This window comes from Oncorhynchus mykiss, chromosome 5, assembly GCF_057628025.1.
Source record: "Oncorhynchus mykiss isolate SJ-2025 chromosome 5, ASM5762802v1, whole genome shotgun sequence".
NCBI lineage: Eukaryota > Metazoa > Chordata > Actinopteri > Salmoniformes > Salmonidae > Oncorhynchus > Oncorhynchus mykiss.
Window position 1 is genome coordinate 42,572,501 of NC_143026.1, and position 15,350 is coordinate 42,587,850.

At 41.4% G+C, this 15,350-nt stretch overlaps 2 protein-coding genes across 4 annotated transcripts in view; one reads left to right on the forward strand and one right to left on the reverse strand.

Moving 5' to 3' along the window:
* Nucleotides 1-6,719, reverse strand: part of cwc27 (CWC27 spliceosome associated cyclophilin) — a 49,190-nt gene extending 42,471 nt beyond the window's left edge. The window contains exons 1-10 of the mRNA XM_021602965.3: nt 6,218-6,719; nt 5,975-6,071; nt 5,660-5,772; nt 5,325-5,468; nt 5,128-5,226; nt 4,893-4,996; nt 4,701-4,770; nt 4,511-4,590; nt 4,354-4,390; nt 4,039-4,214 (exon numbers count right to left, since the gene is read on the reverse strand). Coding sequence (XP_021458640.3) covers nt 4,039-4,214; nt 4,354-4,390; nt 4,511-4,590; nt 4,701-4,770; nt 4,893-4,996; nt 5,128-5,226; nt 5,325-5,468; nt 5,660-5,772; nt 5,975-6,071; nt 6,218-6,259 — 962 coding nt within the window. The 5' untranslated portion in view covers nt 6,260-6,719. The remainder of the gene's footprint in view (nt 1-4,038; nt 4,215-4,353; nt 4,391-4,510; nt 4,591-4,700; nt 4,771-4,892; nt 4,997-5,127; nt 5,227-5,324; nt 5,469-5,659; nt 5,773-5,974; nt 6,072-6,217) is intronic.
* srek1ip1 (SREK1-interacting protein 1) lies at nt 6,691-14,733 on the forward strand. 3 transcript variants are annotated; one of them, XM_090234915.1, is made up of 6 exons: nt 6,691-7,031; nt 7,963-8,207; nt 8,551-8,598; nt 8,796-8,954; nt 13,811-13,883; nt 13,981-14,733. In XM_090234915.1, the coding sequence occupies exons 2-6, from the start codon at nt 8,159-8,161 to the stop codon at nt 14,153-14,155; spliced, it is 504 nt and encodes a 167-aa protein (XP_090091041.1). In that variant the 5' UTR covers nt 6,691-7,031; nt 7,963-8,158; the 3' UTR covers nt 14,156-14,733. The 3 variants fall into 3 exon arrangements, with proteins under 3 accessions (XP_090091041.1, XP_021458643.1, XP_090091042.1); XM_090234916.1 differs by lacking the exon at nt 7,963-8,207 and having other exon boundaries at nt 6,703-6,805; nt 6,946-7,031; XM_021602968.3 differs by lacking the exon at nt 7,963-8,207.
* The last annotated feature ends 617 nt before the right edge of the window (nt 14,734-15,350 follow it).

Genomic DNA, 15,350 nt, shown 5'->3' on the forward strand with positions numbered 1-15,350 from the left:
GCTATCGACACCTTGTAGAGTCCATACCCTGACGAAATGAGGCTATTCTGAGGACAAAATGGAAGGGGGGGGGGGGGGGGGTGCAATTCAATATTAGGAAGGTGTTCCTAATTTTTGGTAGACTCGGTGTAAATGGAGAGAGAGAGAGAAAGGCAGAGAGAATGCACGCCTGAGAGAAAGAGAAGAGAAAGAGAGAGCGCAAGAGAGCCAGGGTCTTGTTGGCAGAGCCAGTCAACTAAGGCTGTGTCCCAGAGCCATATGGAAGCGTTTTGCTTCCCCAGTCATGCCCCGTCGGGTTTAACAAAAGTGGCGGCTAGTCGGCTACCACATGCACTGCTTTTGGGACTCACTTCAATATATATATATATATATATATATATATATATATATATATATATATATATATATATATATATATATATATATTTTTTTTTAAATAAACTCCCGCAAAGAGGCCCCAGGCACTTCATATAGAGACCGGATTTAATCAATAGGAATGGTGACGAGGTGTTGAGCTCAGATCCCTCTCTGGTGAATGCTGTGGAGGTGAGAGGGATTGATATATAGCTATATATAGCTGTATCATGGGGTGATATACAATAACGGATAATGATGTGGTAAGTATATACCGGTGTTGTAAAAACTGTCCGCACCCAACCTAACAGTCCGAGTATTTCTAGAGAGATTTCCAGGTTTATTACCCTCTCCTTTAATGGACGGGACCAAATTACAGTTCCCTCTTCAATTCCCATCCTGTCATAGTAAATACACATAATGATTTGAGATCTCTCGTGAAAACACCTCAGACTGATTACGTCACTTGATGCGGAGGAAAATGGAATGTTGTCTGGTCGCTTGGCACCTGCGGGAAACAATTGCCTGGCAATATGGTAAAGAAGTTTTGTGTAGATCTGAAAAATATTTTTCCGCGAGATTCCTAATTTTCGCGGTCGTCTCAGACTTGACTTTTAACGTCTCCACCTGAGCCCTGCTGGATAGCACCCACGACCATCCTTCAGTTTTATCCCCTGCAGTTGAGCATAAAGGAATTACTCAGCGGGCCAAACAATAAAAATACACTCTTGTGGTCTGAAACAATATCTCAGAGAGAAAGGGGGAAAGAAAGAGAGAGAGAGACAGAGAGGAGAGATTCTTCAACAATGCCCCCTTTGTCCCGGCCCAACACTGTGCTCTACCTACCAGCCTTCTCTTTGACTCTGTGCCAACACAAACCACGGTGCTGGGGTACAGGCCTACAGCCAAACAATCTACGCTTGTGTTTAATATACTACAGTCGGTCTGCATCGGCCTACCTGTCAGTCACATGCACGAGCGCACACACACAGCTGACTGGCTGGGCCGGTGCCGAGTCCTTATCCCATTGGGTAATTGAGAGGTAACACAACACACTGCTAGATAACAGTTTATGATAAGGCTGGTGCTGTGTGGTAATCAGCAGTGGCATTGAGACAAACATGTCACATGCTTTTAAAAACACTATGTTCCCTCCACCGGTAAGTGATTTTGGACGACAACCTTGAGGTTACAAAAACTGTCACAGCCGTTTTCTCTGCCCTGCTCGATCTGTCTGTCTGACTCTCTTTCAGTCCTGTTTGCTTGCTCGCTCTCACACAGTGTTGGCAGACTGATGTTTGCCTCTACTACAGCGGAGTAAGGCATGTGGTGCGGGTGACAGCATTTCTCTTCCACCTAGCGGGTCCTGGCTGCAGTGGACAGGCTGAGTTCATTGATGTGGGGCCAGTGGCCCGAGGTGAGTGTGTGTTAGCAGCGAGGGGGTTCTGCTTGGCTGAGAGGGTGTCACTAGTCCTCATCAACACCCTAGCATGGTGATTCCTCATGAGACTAGTACAACAACAAAGAAAGACCATGATTTGGGGGATTTTCACAAAATGTAATTCGTAGAATGGTCCTTTAGAGGAAGGAATGTTGACATATTTGGCATGTGTATCTTAAAGCCTAATTGAGAAAGAATGAATTTAAGTTTTGTGACCACATTTGGAACATTTGTGACATGTTGGCCTTACCCAGGCCTCCTTTAAACATTCCATGATGTTTCATCTGTAGGTGCTACAAAGCAAACATTGGTGTCATATGAAGCTTTACCATAATAGGAGTAGCATTTAGACTTCAATAACAATTTTCCTACATGCATTTATGAATATTGGAAAAACAAACATGAATCGAAAACACCAAATCTTAGATTTGGCAAAAAACTAAATGATATACATTGTTGAACATAATATACTCTACGGGCAGATCAATATTCCACAGTGGGATCTCTTCTACTTTTAGAGTTACGATCCAATATGTTAAGCATTAACAACAGCGTGAATGTCAAAATGATCATCCTCTACTGGTGATACAGGATGTGCTATGATACAAGTAAGAAGGAGGGCTGTGATTGGTTACATTGTCTACTATGCCAATTTCTCTGTATAAAAATGGGCCACATCTTTAAAACTAGCAGAGATCCTCACTGGAACATCGATATGCCAATAGAGTCTTTTATGTTCAACAATGTGTAGCTTTTTTCTCTCTAAATCTAATGGCATACGTCTAAATTGCTCATGTTAAATATTCATGTGAATATCTCTCAATGTTAATTAATGGAAGAAAATTGTTATTGAAATGAAAATACTACGCATATTACAGAGCAAGAGGCAAAGCTTCATATGACACCAATGTTTGCTTTGTAGCACCTGCAGACAAAAACATTATGGAATCTTAAGAGATGCATTTTGCAGAAAATCACTATGCCATTTCCTGGTTGCAAAAATTCTAACAGTTTGCTTAATTTTAGTTGTGACAAAACAAGCAAGTATAATGTAGATAATCAGTCACTGTACCATCTAAAAAGCTGTGAAATATAATTTCCATAACCAAAAATATTGTACTTTCAGCTGGTGTTCAAAACCAAAAGAGGCAAAAACTTAACTTAAGAACGGGAAGCATAGAAATAGCACGCATAGAACAGATTCACCGCTTCTTAGACTTGCTTTCAATGAGAATGGCAGATCTATAACACACATTTCTATGTTACATATTGCAGCTTTAAAAGGCGGCCTAGGTCAGGCCAAATGTACCAACTTTAATACATTTTTCCACAATTATGCTATAAAGATACAAATGTCAAATATATGTCAACAATCCTTCCTCCAAAGGACTCTTCTATGGATTACATTTCTTGAAAATCTTTAAGAATCATGATATTTTTTGTTATATTGTCATGAGGAATCACCCAGCATAAGTACCTCCGACCCTCTGATTCATTCATTTCTTTCATGGTCACCAAAAGTAATTGCCATTAAAATGTATTTTTACAACAATCAGTGTTTAATCAGAGATGGCGTTTGCCATTGTAATTATCTTGTCAAGACTGTACTTAGTTACAGTAGTGAGCGAGGAGTAAGGAGTCATTGTTGAGTTATCAGTGTTGATATGTAGCCTATGATATAGCCAGTCCATAGGATTAATGATGGCCATTACATCAAAGCAGCTGAATCACACTGCTCTATCTCTACGACGAGGTCCTTTGGTATGTTCAGTCATACTGCATCATCTTAGTTATTACAAGATACCTTCGAAAACCTACCGATTGAACGAAAAGCTCTGTCTCTTTTATCACGGATTTCCTTGTGAACTGAACCAACATGTCACCTAGCTGGACATTGAGTTGGGGCTTTTAAAGCAGTAGTATATCCAGTGCATAGACAGACTGAGCTCCCTTGTCCATGCAGTGCTACAACGCCTCCCCATGGCCAGTCTAAAGAATTACAACTACTGTATCACTGATTCGACATCACTTTCTCTTGTACGCTACCGCCACCTGCTGGGCACCAAGTCAGGTTTCTAATCAAAGATGTTGTGGTAAAGACAAAAAGGGGCCTAAACTCAGAACACTGATGAACGATTAACATAAACGATAACACCGCTATTAGATTAAACAACAATCCCCAATTAAAAAGGTGCATAAATGGCCGCATGGAATGGATGGCATGTCATTTTAGTGTAATCTACCTGCGGTTGGCCCTCTTTCCTCTGTCCTCCTCGCTGGGATCGGTACTCTTCTTCTCATCCTCCTTCATCTTTTTCAGCTTCTGAGAGATCCTCTCCCTCATTTCCTGCCTCTCGTCAGAGTCATACTCCTCTTCGTCACCATTCGCATCCCCCTCCGCAGCCTCATCATCCTCACCCTGAATACGAGAGAGAGGAGAGAAGGCGTGAAGAACGCTCAAGAGAAAAGGTGTTCCCCAACAAGCGGAACGGAGTGCATTATACACGTGGTGCATGGTGTGTTGATTGAACAGACCCCATGAAGGTATAAGAGCATACCTCTGCTGCTTCTCCAGCCCCACCTCTGGCTTTTTTCCTTCAAACACAAGACAAATAGATTCAGAAAAACATGAACAATATATTCATTCATTCACTCTCCAAACAAGATAAGCTGAGGCAGCAGAGCATGGTGTCTCTACGGTATCTTAGTGTTTACTTGTTGACCGCTGGGACAGAGCTCAGCAGAGGATCATCCTTCAGCAGGTCATGACTGCTTTTGCTTTTCCCCTTCAGTGTCTGGATGAAAAGAAACAATGTGTGTAATGTATCTGATTGACACGGATGGCACAAAGATGGCGAGTTTGATTTGAGGCGCAGAATAACAAGACCGCTCATGTTCTAATTACCTGGCTGACTTGAGTTACCATTTCCTCTTCCTCCTCAGCTTCCTCTCCAAATGACAACAGACTGAAGTTCCTGACAAAATAAATAGGTCCAGAGTTCGACTGTTCATAACTGCAGTACCACACTTCCGAGTCAGCAACAGATTGAGAGTGAGGAGCAGAGAAAGTGTGTATAATAGTCAATTAAACACTTACTTTGTTGCTTTGGACTGAGATTTCTTTCCCTCTTTTTTGTCTTCATCCTTTTTGGATTTTTTTCTTTCACGTGGAATGATGTCATCAAAGGGAGAATGTAACACCTGCAGAGAGACATTTGAAAAAACGTAAAGTAACAAGAGTCTGACAGAATTGGTACACATGTAAAACAAATGAATGGTCAAAGTGATAAAATATTAGGGTGTGTTGTAAACCTATAACAAGACATACATACCTCAGTGGTTCGTATCTTGTGTGGATTTAAAGGTCTTTCCTCCTGATCACATTCCACTTCGGATAACCTGAGCATGTTGTACACTGTATCACCCGTCACCTGCATTGGGGAAAGGAAGATGAACTTACAGGACAAATGCTGCATACTAAAAGCTTTCCAAACATAAAAGATGCATTGATCTTCTTTTGGCATTTTACCTTTCCAAAGATGGTGTGTTTGTTGTTGAGCTCATCTGCCCGACCCAGGGTGAAGAAGAACTGGCTGCCGTTGTCATGGGGCCCTGCGTTGGCCATGGCAACCAGACCACGTCTGTTGAAACGCAGTCTGGAGTGGAACTCATCCTGGGGAACAGAGCCAACAGCAAAACCAGAATCAGCCCCACTGTCACATTGTTAGTGGAAGTCTGAAACCATAGTAATGGGTGAGTTGACAAAGGTTCCATGTAGAAAAGTTGAGTTTATGTCTAGCCTATAATTATTTGGGGGTGACCATGATGCGAGTTAATAAGGTGATGGAGACAGTGAAAGTTAACCTTGAATGGGCGTCCATAGATGGACTCTCCCCCCGTCCCGGATCCTGTGGGATCTCCTCCTTGGACAATGAACTCTGGCACCACTCTATGGAATGGTGTTCCATCATAGTAGCCTGTGGAAGAGAACAGTACACATTTACAATAAGCTGGTGTGCAATGTGAAATGGTGAGTATACTAATGAGGACAGACTAAACAAAATCGGACAGAATTCCGGGTTAACCAAGATTGAGTATACATTATAAGTACATCAGTACTGTTGAGTGACCTTGCATTTTAACCTGCTAGTAGATATAAATCAGGCACCCAGTCCGTACCTTCCATGCATAACTGGACAAAGTTTCTGGCGGCCTTGGGTGCCTCTTTGGACCACAGCTCAATATCGATGTCACCAGCTGAGGTCTTGATCAGAACCTGAGAAGGTAGAAGCATAGCACTTTATACCAAGGCCCCACGTCTGCTTGGCAGAACGTTAGCTAGCCAGCTTACTGTACTTCGTGCAGACTGTGATCTTCAGAGGAACTAATTACAGGAGCCCTGGCAAACAAGCTGGCGCTCACCTTTCCGTTTGTTGGAGGCTCTTGAATGTAAATGTTGCTCATTTTGTTGTTGACGTTAACGGACAACTCGAAACCGAAAATCTGTTATCTATTTTTTCAGCAGTATGAAAATATATATTTTTTCCGAAAATGCAGCACTAAGTATTTGGCAAAAACTGCAAATTAGAGATTAATGTCTAAACGTGTCTCCAGCACAGCTCACTGAACCGCCATGTTGTTAAACCATGAATGCGTTGTTTACCTCGAGGCAATGGGGAGTGAGCGGCATTTACCAAGTCGATGCGTGGAAGCAGCTTCCCTAATATTTATTTGAAGGGTGATATGTCAAATATCAATGAACTTTTTAAATATGTGTATGGAAATATATCGTAAATAAACATCTGTTAAAACATTGATGATTATCATTTTCATATTCACCCCTAAAATGTGTGGTTTGGTCCGTGTGTTACAATGCGATCAACCCCCTCCCCGCCCCCCTAAAACGTTATACAGAACAGTAGCTAGCTAGCTAAAGGGAGGCTGACGAATTTATCTCGAGAAAACTTTAATAATTTGAGTTTTCTGAAAAAATAAGAGTCAGAAATATTAGTATGTGCGAATTATTTCTCAAGTAGTCAGTCAAATCAGCTCCAAATGTGTTTAAACATATATTTTTTTAAATAATGTTTTAACCAAAGATGGTAGTAACCACTAACCATTTTATGTTTCTTATCGGACCTGTTTTGTAGAGGACCCACAGGGAAGTGGTTCGAAATGTATCAACACAACAAGGTTGTTGTTTTTTTGCAATAAAGTGTGATAATGGCTGCACCAGGTATGTTTGCTCTAACATAAGACTCCTCGGTATTAATATTTTAATGGAAATTGGAGGGAGCTAGCTGTAACTATCTTTTAGTTGTCTTTTGGCAGAACTTTTGGACTGCTAGTTAGCTAGCCTAGCAACTATGATCCGATTGGCTAGTATGATTGTGTTCAATGTTTTAAATAGCTAGCTAGTGTTATTTTGATAATAATCTGTGTATGGCATTTTAGTCTCTCCATTCGTCTGATAACAGCTGTGTTATGTTATCTCAATGTGAATCATATACACTGAACACAAATATAAACGCAACATGTAAAGTGTTGGTCCTGTGTTCCATGAGCTGATATAAAATATCCCAGAAATGTTTTGTACGTACAAAAAGCTTATTTCTCTCAAATTGTGTGCACAAATCTGCTTACGTCCCTGCTAGTGAGCATTTATCCTTTGCCAAGGTCAACCATCAATCTGACAGGTGCGGTATAATAAATAAGCAGATTGAACAGTATGATCATTACACAGGTGCACCTTTGGGGACAATAAAAGGGCACTCTAAAATGTGCAGTTTTGTCACACAACGCCTCAAGTTTAGAGGGAGCTCGCAGTTGGCATGCTGACTGCAGGAATGCCCACTAAAGCTGTTGCTGGAGAATTGTTCATTTCTCTACCATAAGACACCGTTTTAGAGAACTTTGTAGTCTGTCCAACCAGCCTCACAACCACAGACCCTGTGAATGGCATTGTGTGGGCGAGCGGTTTGCTAATATAGTTGTGAACAGAGTGCTCCATGGTGGTGGTGAGGTTATGGTATGGGCAGGCATAAGCTATGGAAAAACAACACAATTTGCATTTTATCGATGGCAATTTGAATGCACAGAGATACTTTGATGAGATCCTGAGGCCCATTGTCGTGTCATTCATCCGCCGCCATCACTTCATGTTTCAGCATGATAATGCATGGATATCATAAAACATATGCTGCACGGATATGTACACAATTCCTGGAAGCTGAAAATGTCCCAGTTCTACCATGGCCTGCATACTCAGACATGTCGCCCATTGAGCATGTTTGGGATGCTCTGGATTGACGTGTACGACAGAGCGTTTCAGTTCCCGCCAATATCCAGAAACGTCGCACAGCCATGAAGAGTGGGACATCATTCCACAGGACACAATCAACACTATGCGAAGGTGATGTGTTGCGCTGCATGAGGACACTGGTGGTCAGACCAGATACTGACTGGTTTTCTGATCCACACACCTAACCTTTTTTTGTTTTTGTTTAAGGTATCTATGACCAACAGTCATGTGAAATCCTAAGATTAGTGCCTAATACATTTTTTTGTCAATTGACTGATTTCCTTATATGAACTGTAACTCAGTAAAGTCTTATACATTTTTTTGCATAATGCGTTTGTATTTATGTTCAGTATAAGAAGGAATCAGAATATACCGGCCTACGTTTTTGCGAGACTTCAACAAAGCCAAAAATTGTCCCATTTCACAATGATTACATTTGTCAATTAATTTGCAGGTCCCAATAAGGACAACATCAGAGCTGGGTGCAAGAAATGTGGTTACCGTAAGTCATCTTTATTGCTTATATTATGTCTCTAGTCTAACTCTACATATTCAAGCCTTGTGAATACAATTCCAGAATGTTTCTTGTTGTCCCCTGACCCCTGAGTGTGCCATAATCATTCTGTGCTAGATACACTTTCATTCTAAAGTACTTCCCTTCTTCACTCACTTTTGTACTTACTCTGGTCATTTTATCAGCGGGCCACCTGACGTTCGAGTGCCGTAACTTTGTGCGTGTGGACCCCCGGAAAGACATTGTCCTAGATGTAAGCAGTACAAGCAGCGAAGAGAGTACAGAGGACGAGCAGGAGGATCTGCCTCATGACAAGCTGGGTCGGGAAGGAAAAGACTCAAAAGGTCTAAACCTCTTTTACATTTTGGAATCTCTGCTCAGCATGTTGTTAGAATGATCTGAATTCCAACTGGTTACTGGTACAGACATGAATGCCATTCTGGACATATGGAACAAATCTAATGAGACCAACTACAATCCATAAGCATCCAAGGCTCTTCATCATGTACTCTCTGATTACTACCTCATTGATGCCTGGCGAGCTCATAACCCTAAAGCAAAAGAGTACACTTTCTATTCAAACAGGCACAAAACATTCTCCCAAATCGATTTAGTACTATGACGTGCCTACACTTTTATTTTCTTTATTCAAGAAAATAGAAATTCGACATATGAGCATATCTGATCGTCATGCTTACTACTGCCAGATACACATTCCAGATTCTCCTACAAGAGCCACAAGATGGCGCTTTAATATTTCCTAACTACAAAATCCAAATTTTCTGTGACCAATTTGAAACTGAATTGAATGAATTTGTAATTATTAACAAAAATTCAGTCGAGGATCCTCACATTTTATGGGACGCCATCAAAGGCGTTATTAAAAACAATACAACTACATTTGTATCTGAATTCGCCATCAAAGGCATATTAAAAACAATACAACTACATTTGTATCTGAATTTGCCATCCATCGAGTTAGACTCATAGTTAGAACCATTTCATCCATGGTAATTGACCCAGTCATCTACTGGCTAACAATGATCAATTACTGGATATTGCAACGATTGAATCTGAATCAGGTGAATTACTATACCCGAAGCCAAATTCATCAACTAAAGAATCTCCCGTTGCTATAAAGAATTGTACACCTCTGATTTGTAAATCCACACCAAGCCAGATCGATTCCCATTTAAAGGATCTAAGAACTCCTCTTCTCTCAGTTGAGGAAGCCAGGCTTGCTGGGAGCCCACATCTCTTTCCATGAACTTAAAAGGCCATTAGATAACATCAATAAAGGCACATCACCTGGTTGGGCTGGTATTCCTGGTACTCTATTAAAAATGTTGGAACCAATTAGGTCCACTGTTGCTTGAAATGATTAACACAGTCGTTTACAAAGATTAATTTGGAAGGGATGTTAGAACAGCACTAATTTCCCTTTTTATATATATATATATAAGGTAAGGACGCCATTTTCATTTGCTAAACATAGATATTAAATTTTTCAAAAATTCTGTCGTCTTGTCTTGCTACTTACCCAAATATTATCAGAAGATAACATCTGTTGTGTATTACATATCTCATATGCTTCATCATAAACCAAAGCTCCTTGGGCTGTTCTATCTCTAAGATTTTGATAGACTAGAATGGTCATATCTTTGTGACTTGGCTCGAATTTCATTAATATGACTAAAATACTAAATGACAATCCCCCAGCCATAGTAATAACAAGCAATACGTGCTTTGTTCTATTCAGTATAACTAGAAGTTGCAGGCAACGTGATCCCATCTCACCTCTGCTATTTTTGTCTATGGAGCCCCTGGCCCAGGCAATTTGACAATCTAAAGAAATTACACCACTATCTCTAAATTCCACGGATCACGTCATCTCATTATGAGCCGACTTTATCTCGACAGTGTATTTCAAATCCCTCCCAAACACTTTGAAGAACATAAAGACATTCAGCTACATCTAAAGTAAAATACATCTAACCAAATCTGCCCTCTCTCTACTTATGGCATCACTATCGTTTCCCTTTTTAAATATTTGGTTTTTAGATACATTTCCTTCCTTAGATTAAACCATTGCCAGAAACTTTAACAGAAAGCTCAAATCAATTCATTCCGACCTCAGTAGATGGACTAACATCCCGGTTTCTTTAACCCGCAGAATATCTCAAATCAAATTTGTATTTGTCACATGCGTCGAATACAACAGGTGTAGTAGACCTTACAGTGAAATGCTTACTTACAAGCCCGTATCCAACAATGCAGTTCAAAAGTATTTACGAAATAAACTAAAGTAAAACATTTAATGAAAAGTAACACAAAATAACAATAACCATGCTATTATATACAGGGGGTCAATGTGCAGGGGTACAGGTTAGTCGAGTTCATTTGTATATGTAGGTAAGGGTAAAGTGACTATGCATGATGATAATAAACAGTGAGTAGCAGCAGTGTACAAAGCAACGGGGGGGAGGGGTGTCAATGTAAATAGTCCGGGTGGCCATTTGATTAATGGTTCATCAGTTTTATGGCTTGGGGGTAGAAGCTGTTAAGGAACCTTTTGGACCTAGACTTGGCGCGCCGGTACCGCTTGCCGTGTGGTAGCAGAGAGAACAGTCTATGACTTGGGTGGCTGGAGTCTGACAATTTTTGGGGCCTTCCTCTGACACCGCCTAGTATATAGGTCCTGGATGGCAGGAAGCTTGGCCCCAGTGATTTACTGGGCCGTACGCACTACCCTCTGTTGCGCTTTACGGTTGGATGCCGAGCAGTTGCCACACCGGACAGTGATGAAACCGTTCAGGATGCTCTCGATGGTACAGCTGTAGAACATTTTGAGGATCTGGGGACCCATGCCAAATCTTTTCAGTCTCCTGAGGGGGAAAAGGTGTTGTCGTGCCCTCTTCGTGACTATCTTGGTGTATTTGGACCATGATAGTTTGTAGGTGACGTGGACAGCAAGGAATTTAGCTCTCGACCCGCTCCACTACAGCCCCGTCGATGTGAATGGGGGCGTGTTCGGCCCTCCTTTCCTGTAGTCCACGATCAGCTCCTTTTGTCTTGCTCACGTTGAGGGAGAGGTTGTTGTCCTGGCACCACACTGCCAGCTCTCTGACCTCCTCCCTATAGGCTGTCTCATAGTTGTTGTGATCAAGCCTACTACTGTTGTGTCGTCAGCAAACTTAGTGATGGTGTTTTATTCGTGCTTGGCCACGCAGTCGTGGGTGAACAGAGAGTACAGAAGGGGACTAAGCACGCACCCCTGAGGGGCCCCCGTGTTGAGGATCAGTGTTGTAGATGTGTTGTTGCCTACTCTTATTGTCAAAATGAATATATAACTCCAGAATTTCTGGAGTTCAGTGCTTCCCTTGTCTCCCACTACTGGCTATTGTGAAAAAATCCATAGTGCGGTTTCGAAATGTAAATGGCAAGGTAAGTGATCCCGGATAAAATGATCAATCTTACAAAGAGGGAAAGAAGTTGGAAAGAAATATCCGTACCAAACTTTAAATTGTATTTCCAGGCACTAGCATTTCATCCCATCGTAAATTGGTTTAGATGTGATTCTTCCGGCCCCTGGCTGAGTATGGAGAAAAATACAGTGTTTCATATTGCCCTGGAAGAGGTGCTCTTCACTGATATACTATATATACAAAGTATGTGGGCACCCCTTCAAATGAGTGGATTCTGTATTTCAGCCACACCTGTTGCTGACAGGTGTATACTTTCAAGCACACCGCCATGCAATCTCCATAGACAAACATTGACAGTAGAATGGCTCAGTGACTTTCAATGTGGCACTGTCCATAGAGCTGCCCTGGTCAACTGTAAGTGCTATCATTGTGAAGTGGAAACGTCTAGGAGCAACAGCGGCTCAGCTGCGAAGTGGTAGGCCACACAAGCTCACAGAACGGGACTGCCGAGTGCTGAAGCGCATACTCATAAAAATCGTCTGTCCTTGGTTGCAACACTCACTACCGAGTTCCAAAATATTTGTTTGTCGGGAGCTTCATGAAATGGGTTTCCATGGCCGAGCATTTGCGCACAAAAGCCTAAGATCTCCATGTGCACTGCCAAGCGTCGGCTGGAGTGGTGTAAAGCTCACCACCATTGGACTCTGGAGTGATGAATCACGCTTCACCATCTGGCAGTCCGACGGACAAATCTAGGTTTGGTGGATGCCAGGAGAACGCTACCTGCCTGAATGCATAGTGCCAACTGTAAAGTTTGAAATGTTGACTCAAATGCTGCCCACAGTTGTCATGTTGGCCGGATGTCCTTTGGGTGGCGGACCATTCTTGATACTAACGGGAAATTGTTGAGGATGAAAAACCCAGCAGTGTGTCAGTTCTTGAGACAAACCGGTGCGCCTGGCACCTACTACCGCACTTAAATCTTTTGTCTTGTCACATACACAATCTATGTCTCAATTATCTCAATGTTTAAAAATCAGTCTTGAACCTGTCTCCTTCCTTCCATCTGAAGTGATTTGATGTGGATTTAACAATTGACATCAATAAGGGATCCTAGCTTTCACCTGGATTCACCTGGTCAGTCTGTCATAGAAAGAGCAGGTGTTCTTAATGTTTTGTCTACTCAGTGTATACGTACCTATTTTCATCTTTCTTTGCTTTTAGGCACATGGGGAAGGGGTGGTATGGTAAGGATTTTTCTGTGGGGGTGGGAAGGGGTGGAAAACATGGTTTCTGGGTGGGGGGGCGGGCGGGAGGTGGTTGGTTGGTTGGAGGGAGACATGTTGATTGGGGGAAGGGGTTAGAGGCAATATTTTTCCCCCCTTTTTTTCTCTTTACTTACTACATTTGTTACTTTTTTGGCTCTGTGATGCGAGCTAACCATTTAAATTAGATGAGTTTGTATATTGTGCATTAGCCCCCCCCCCCCCCCCCCCCCCCCCCCGCCTCTATAAAAAAATAAAAAATTATAAAGTTTTGGTCACAAAGAAAAAGGTCAATACAGTACAACCGACAATAGTTATTTTATAACAGACTACTTAGCCCTGCTCTGGTCACTGTTATAACAGGCTCTGCTGTGTTACTATGTTATAACACAGTTACATGACCCTGCTTAGTTGTCTATCAATCCTTGGCTTCCATCAACTGTGTTGCTCTCACTTTTATTCAAGTGTTTTTGTCTGAATGGCTTTGTGCATTTGTCCTGATTGCTGTAGGTCCCCAGGAGGACACCAGGAAAGTTAAACACAAGAGGAGGAAGAGTAAAGACAGAAAGTCTGAAAGAAAGAGGTATGTCACATTTGTTTCTCTCCGGTATGTATGAGAAATAATTATGCATGGTGGTAGTGTTATGTTTAATCACTGTGGATGGCACAATCTCCCGTAGGTCTTATTCATCGAGTGACGAAGAGGAGAGCAAGAAGAGAAAGAAACACAAAAGCCACAAGAAAAAAGGCAAAAAGGAAAAGAAAGAAAAGAAGGAACGTCACAAGAAGAAGCAGAAGAAGAAAGGTGAACCTTCCTCGTCTGACAGCTCCAGCGGGTCCTCTGACACTGATTGAAAAGATGGAACGTTCAGGGACAGATTTACTGAAGTGTTTGCTACTCGTCATTTTACGGAGGAATCGATCGAGCTAAAGACATACGATTGTATTTAGATCCACTTAAACTTTAAGATATTATTCCTTTTTCTTCAACTTTTATTTTCTTTTCTTTGATGTTTTATGTCCTGTGGAAAGTAATAGGTGCAGACACTGAGTATATCTGGCCCTTGTGTGTCACAGAATCAAGGACCATCTGTAAGGCTGGTCAATATAGCCTCTGCTACAAATGAAACAATGGACCCAGATTTACTGTCACTGGTTTGACTTTGGTGAACACTGAAACGTTTGGATGGAATTTGTTTTTAAAAGGTATTATGTAGATTGATAGCGTCTAGATTTGACCATTTTATTAGTGAACCATCTGAACTTTTTATTTTCCAAGTGTTGATCTTTCAAGTTACCAGAATGGGATAGGCAGATGTAGTAAGCAAGTCATTTCTGTATTTTCCATTTTTAGGAAGGTATTAAGGTGGTAATGCTTCCAGATTTGATGTCATTCATTTAGTAGAAAACTGTAATAAAACAATCATATTACATTTCTGTGTCTGAGCTCTTTGAAGTGAAAGTGATTATTATATGATGGGAAAATATATTTTGCTCTTTGAGAAATGCAGAGACATTGAGGAATTTACTTGTTTTCAATCTTCTGATATTCATGAAATGGCTTTTGGAGGCAAGACGTGCAGAAGTGTACCCCCATCCTACACACAGTACCCCTGGTGTTTTGCGGGTACTATTTAATGAAACTGCCAGATGAGGACTTGTGAGGAATCTGTTTCTCAAACTAGACACTAATGTACTTGTCCTCTTGCTCAGTTGTGCACAGGGGCCTCCCACTCTTTCTATTCTGGTTAGAGCCAGTTTGCGCTGTTCTGTGAAGGGAGTAGTACACAGCTTTGTACGAGGTCTTCAGTTTCTTGGCGATTTCTCAGTAATTTCTTGCATGGAATATCCTTCATTTCTAAGAACAAGAATAGAGTGACACGTTTCAGAAGAAAGGTCTTTGTTTCTGGCCATTTTGTGCCTGTAATTGAACCCACAAATGCTGATGCTTCAGATACTCAACTAGTCTAAAGAAGGCCAGTTTTATTGCTTCTTTAATCAGAATAAGTTTTCAGCTGTACTAACAATTGCAAAAGGGTTTTCTGATGAT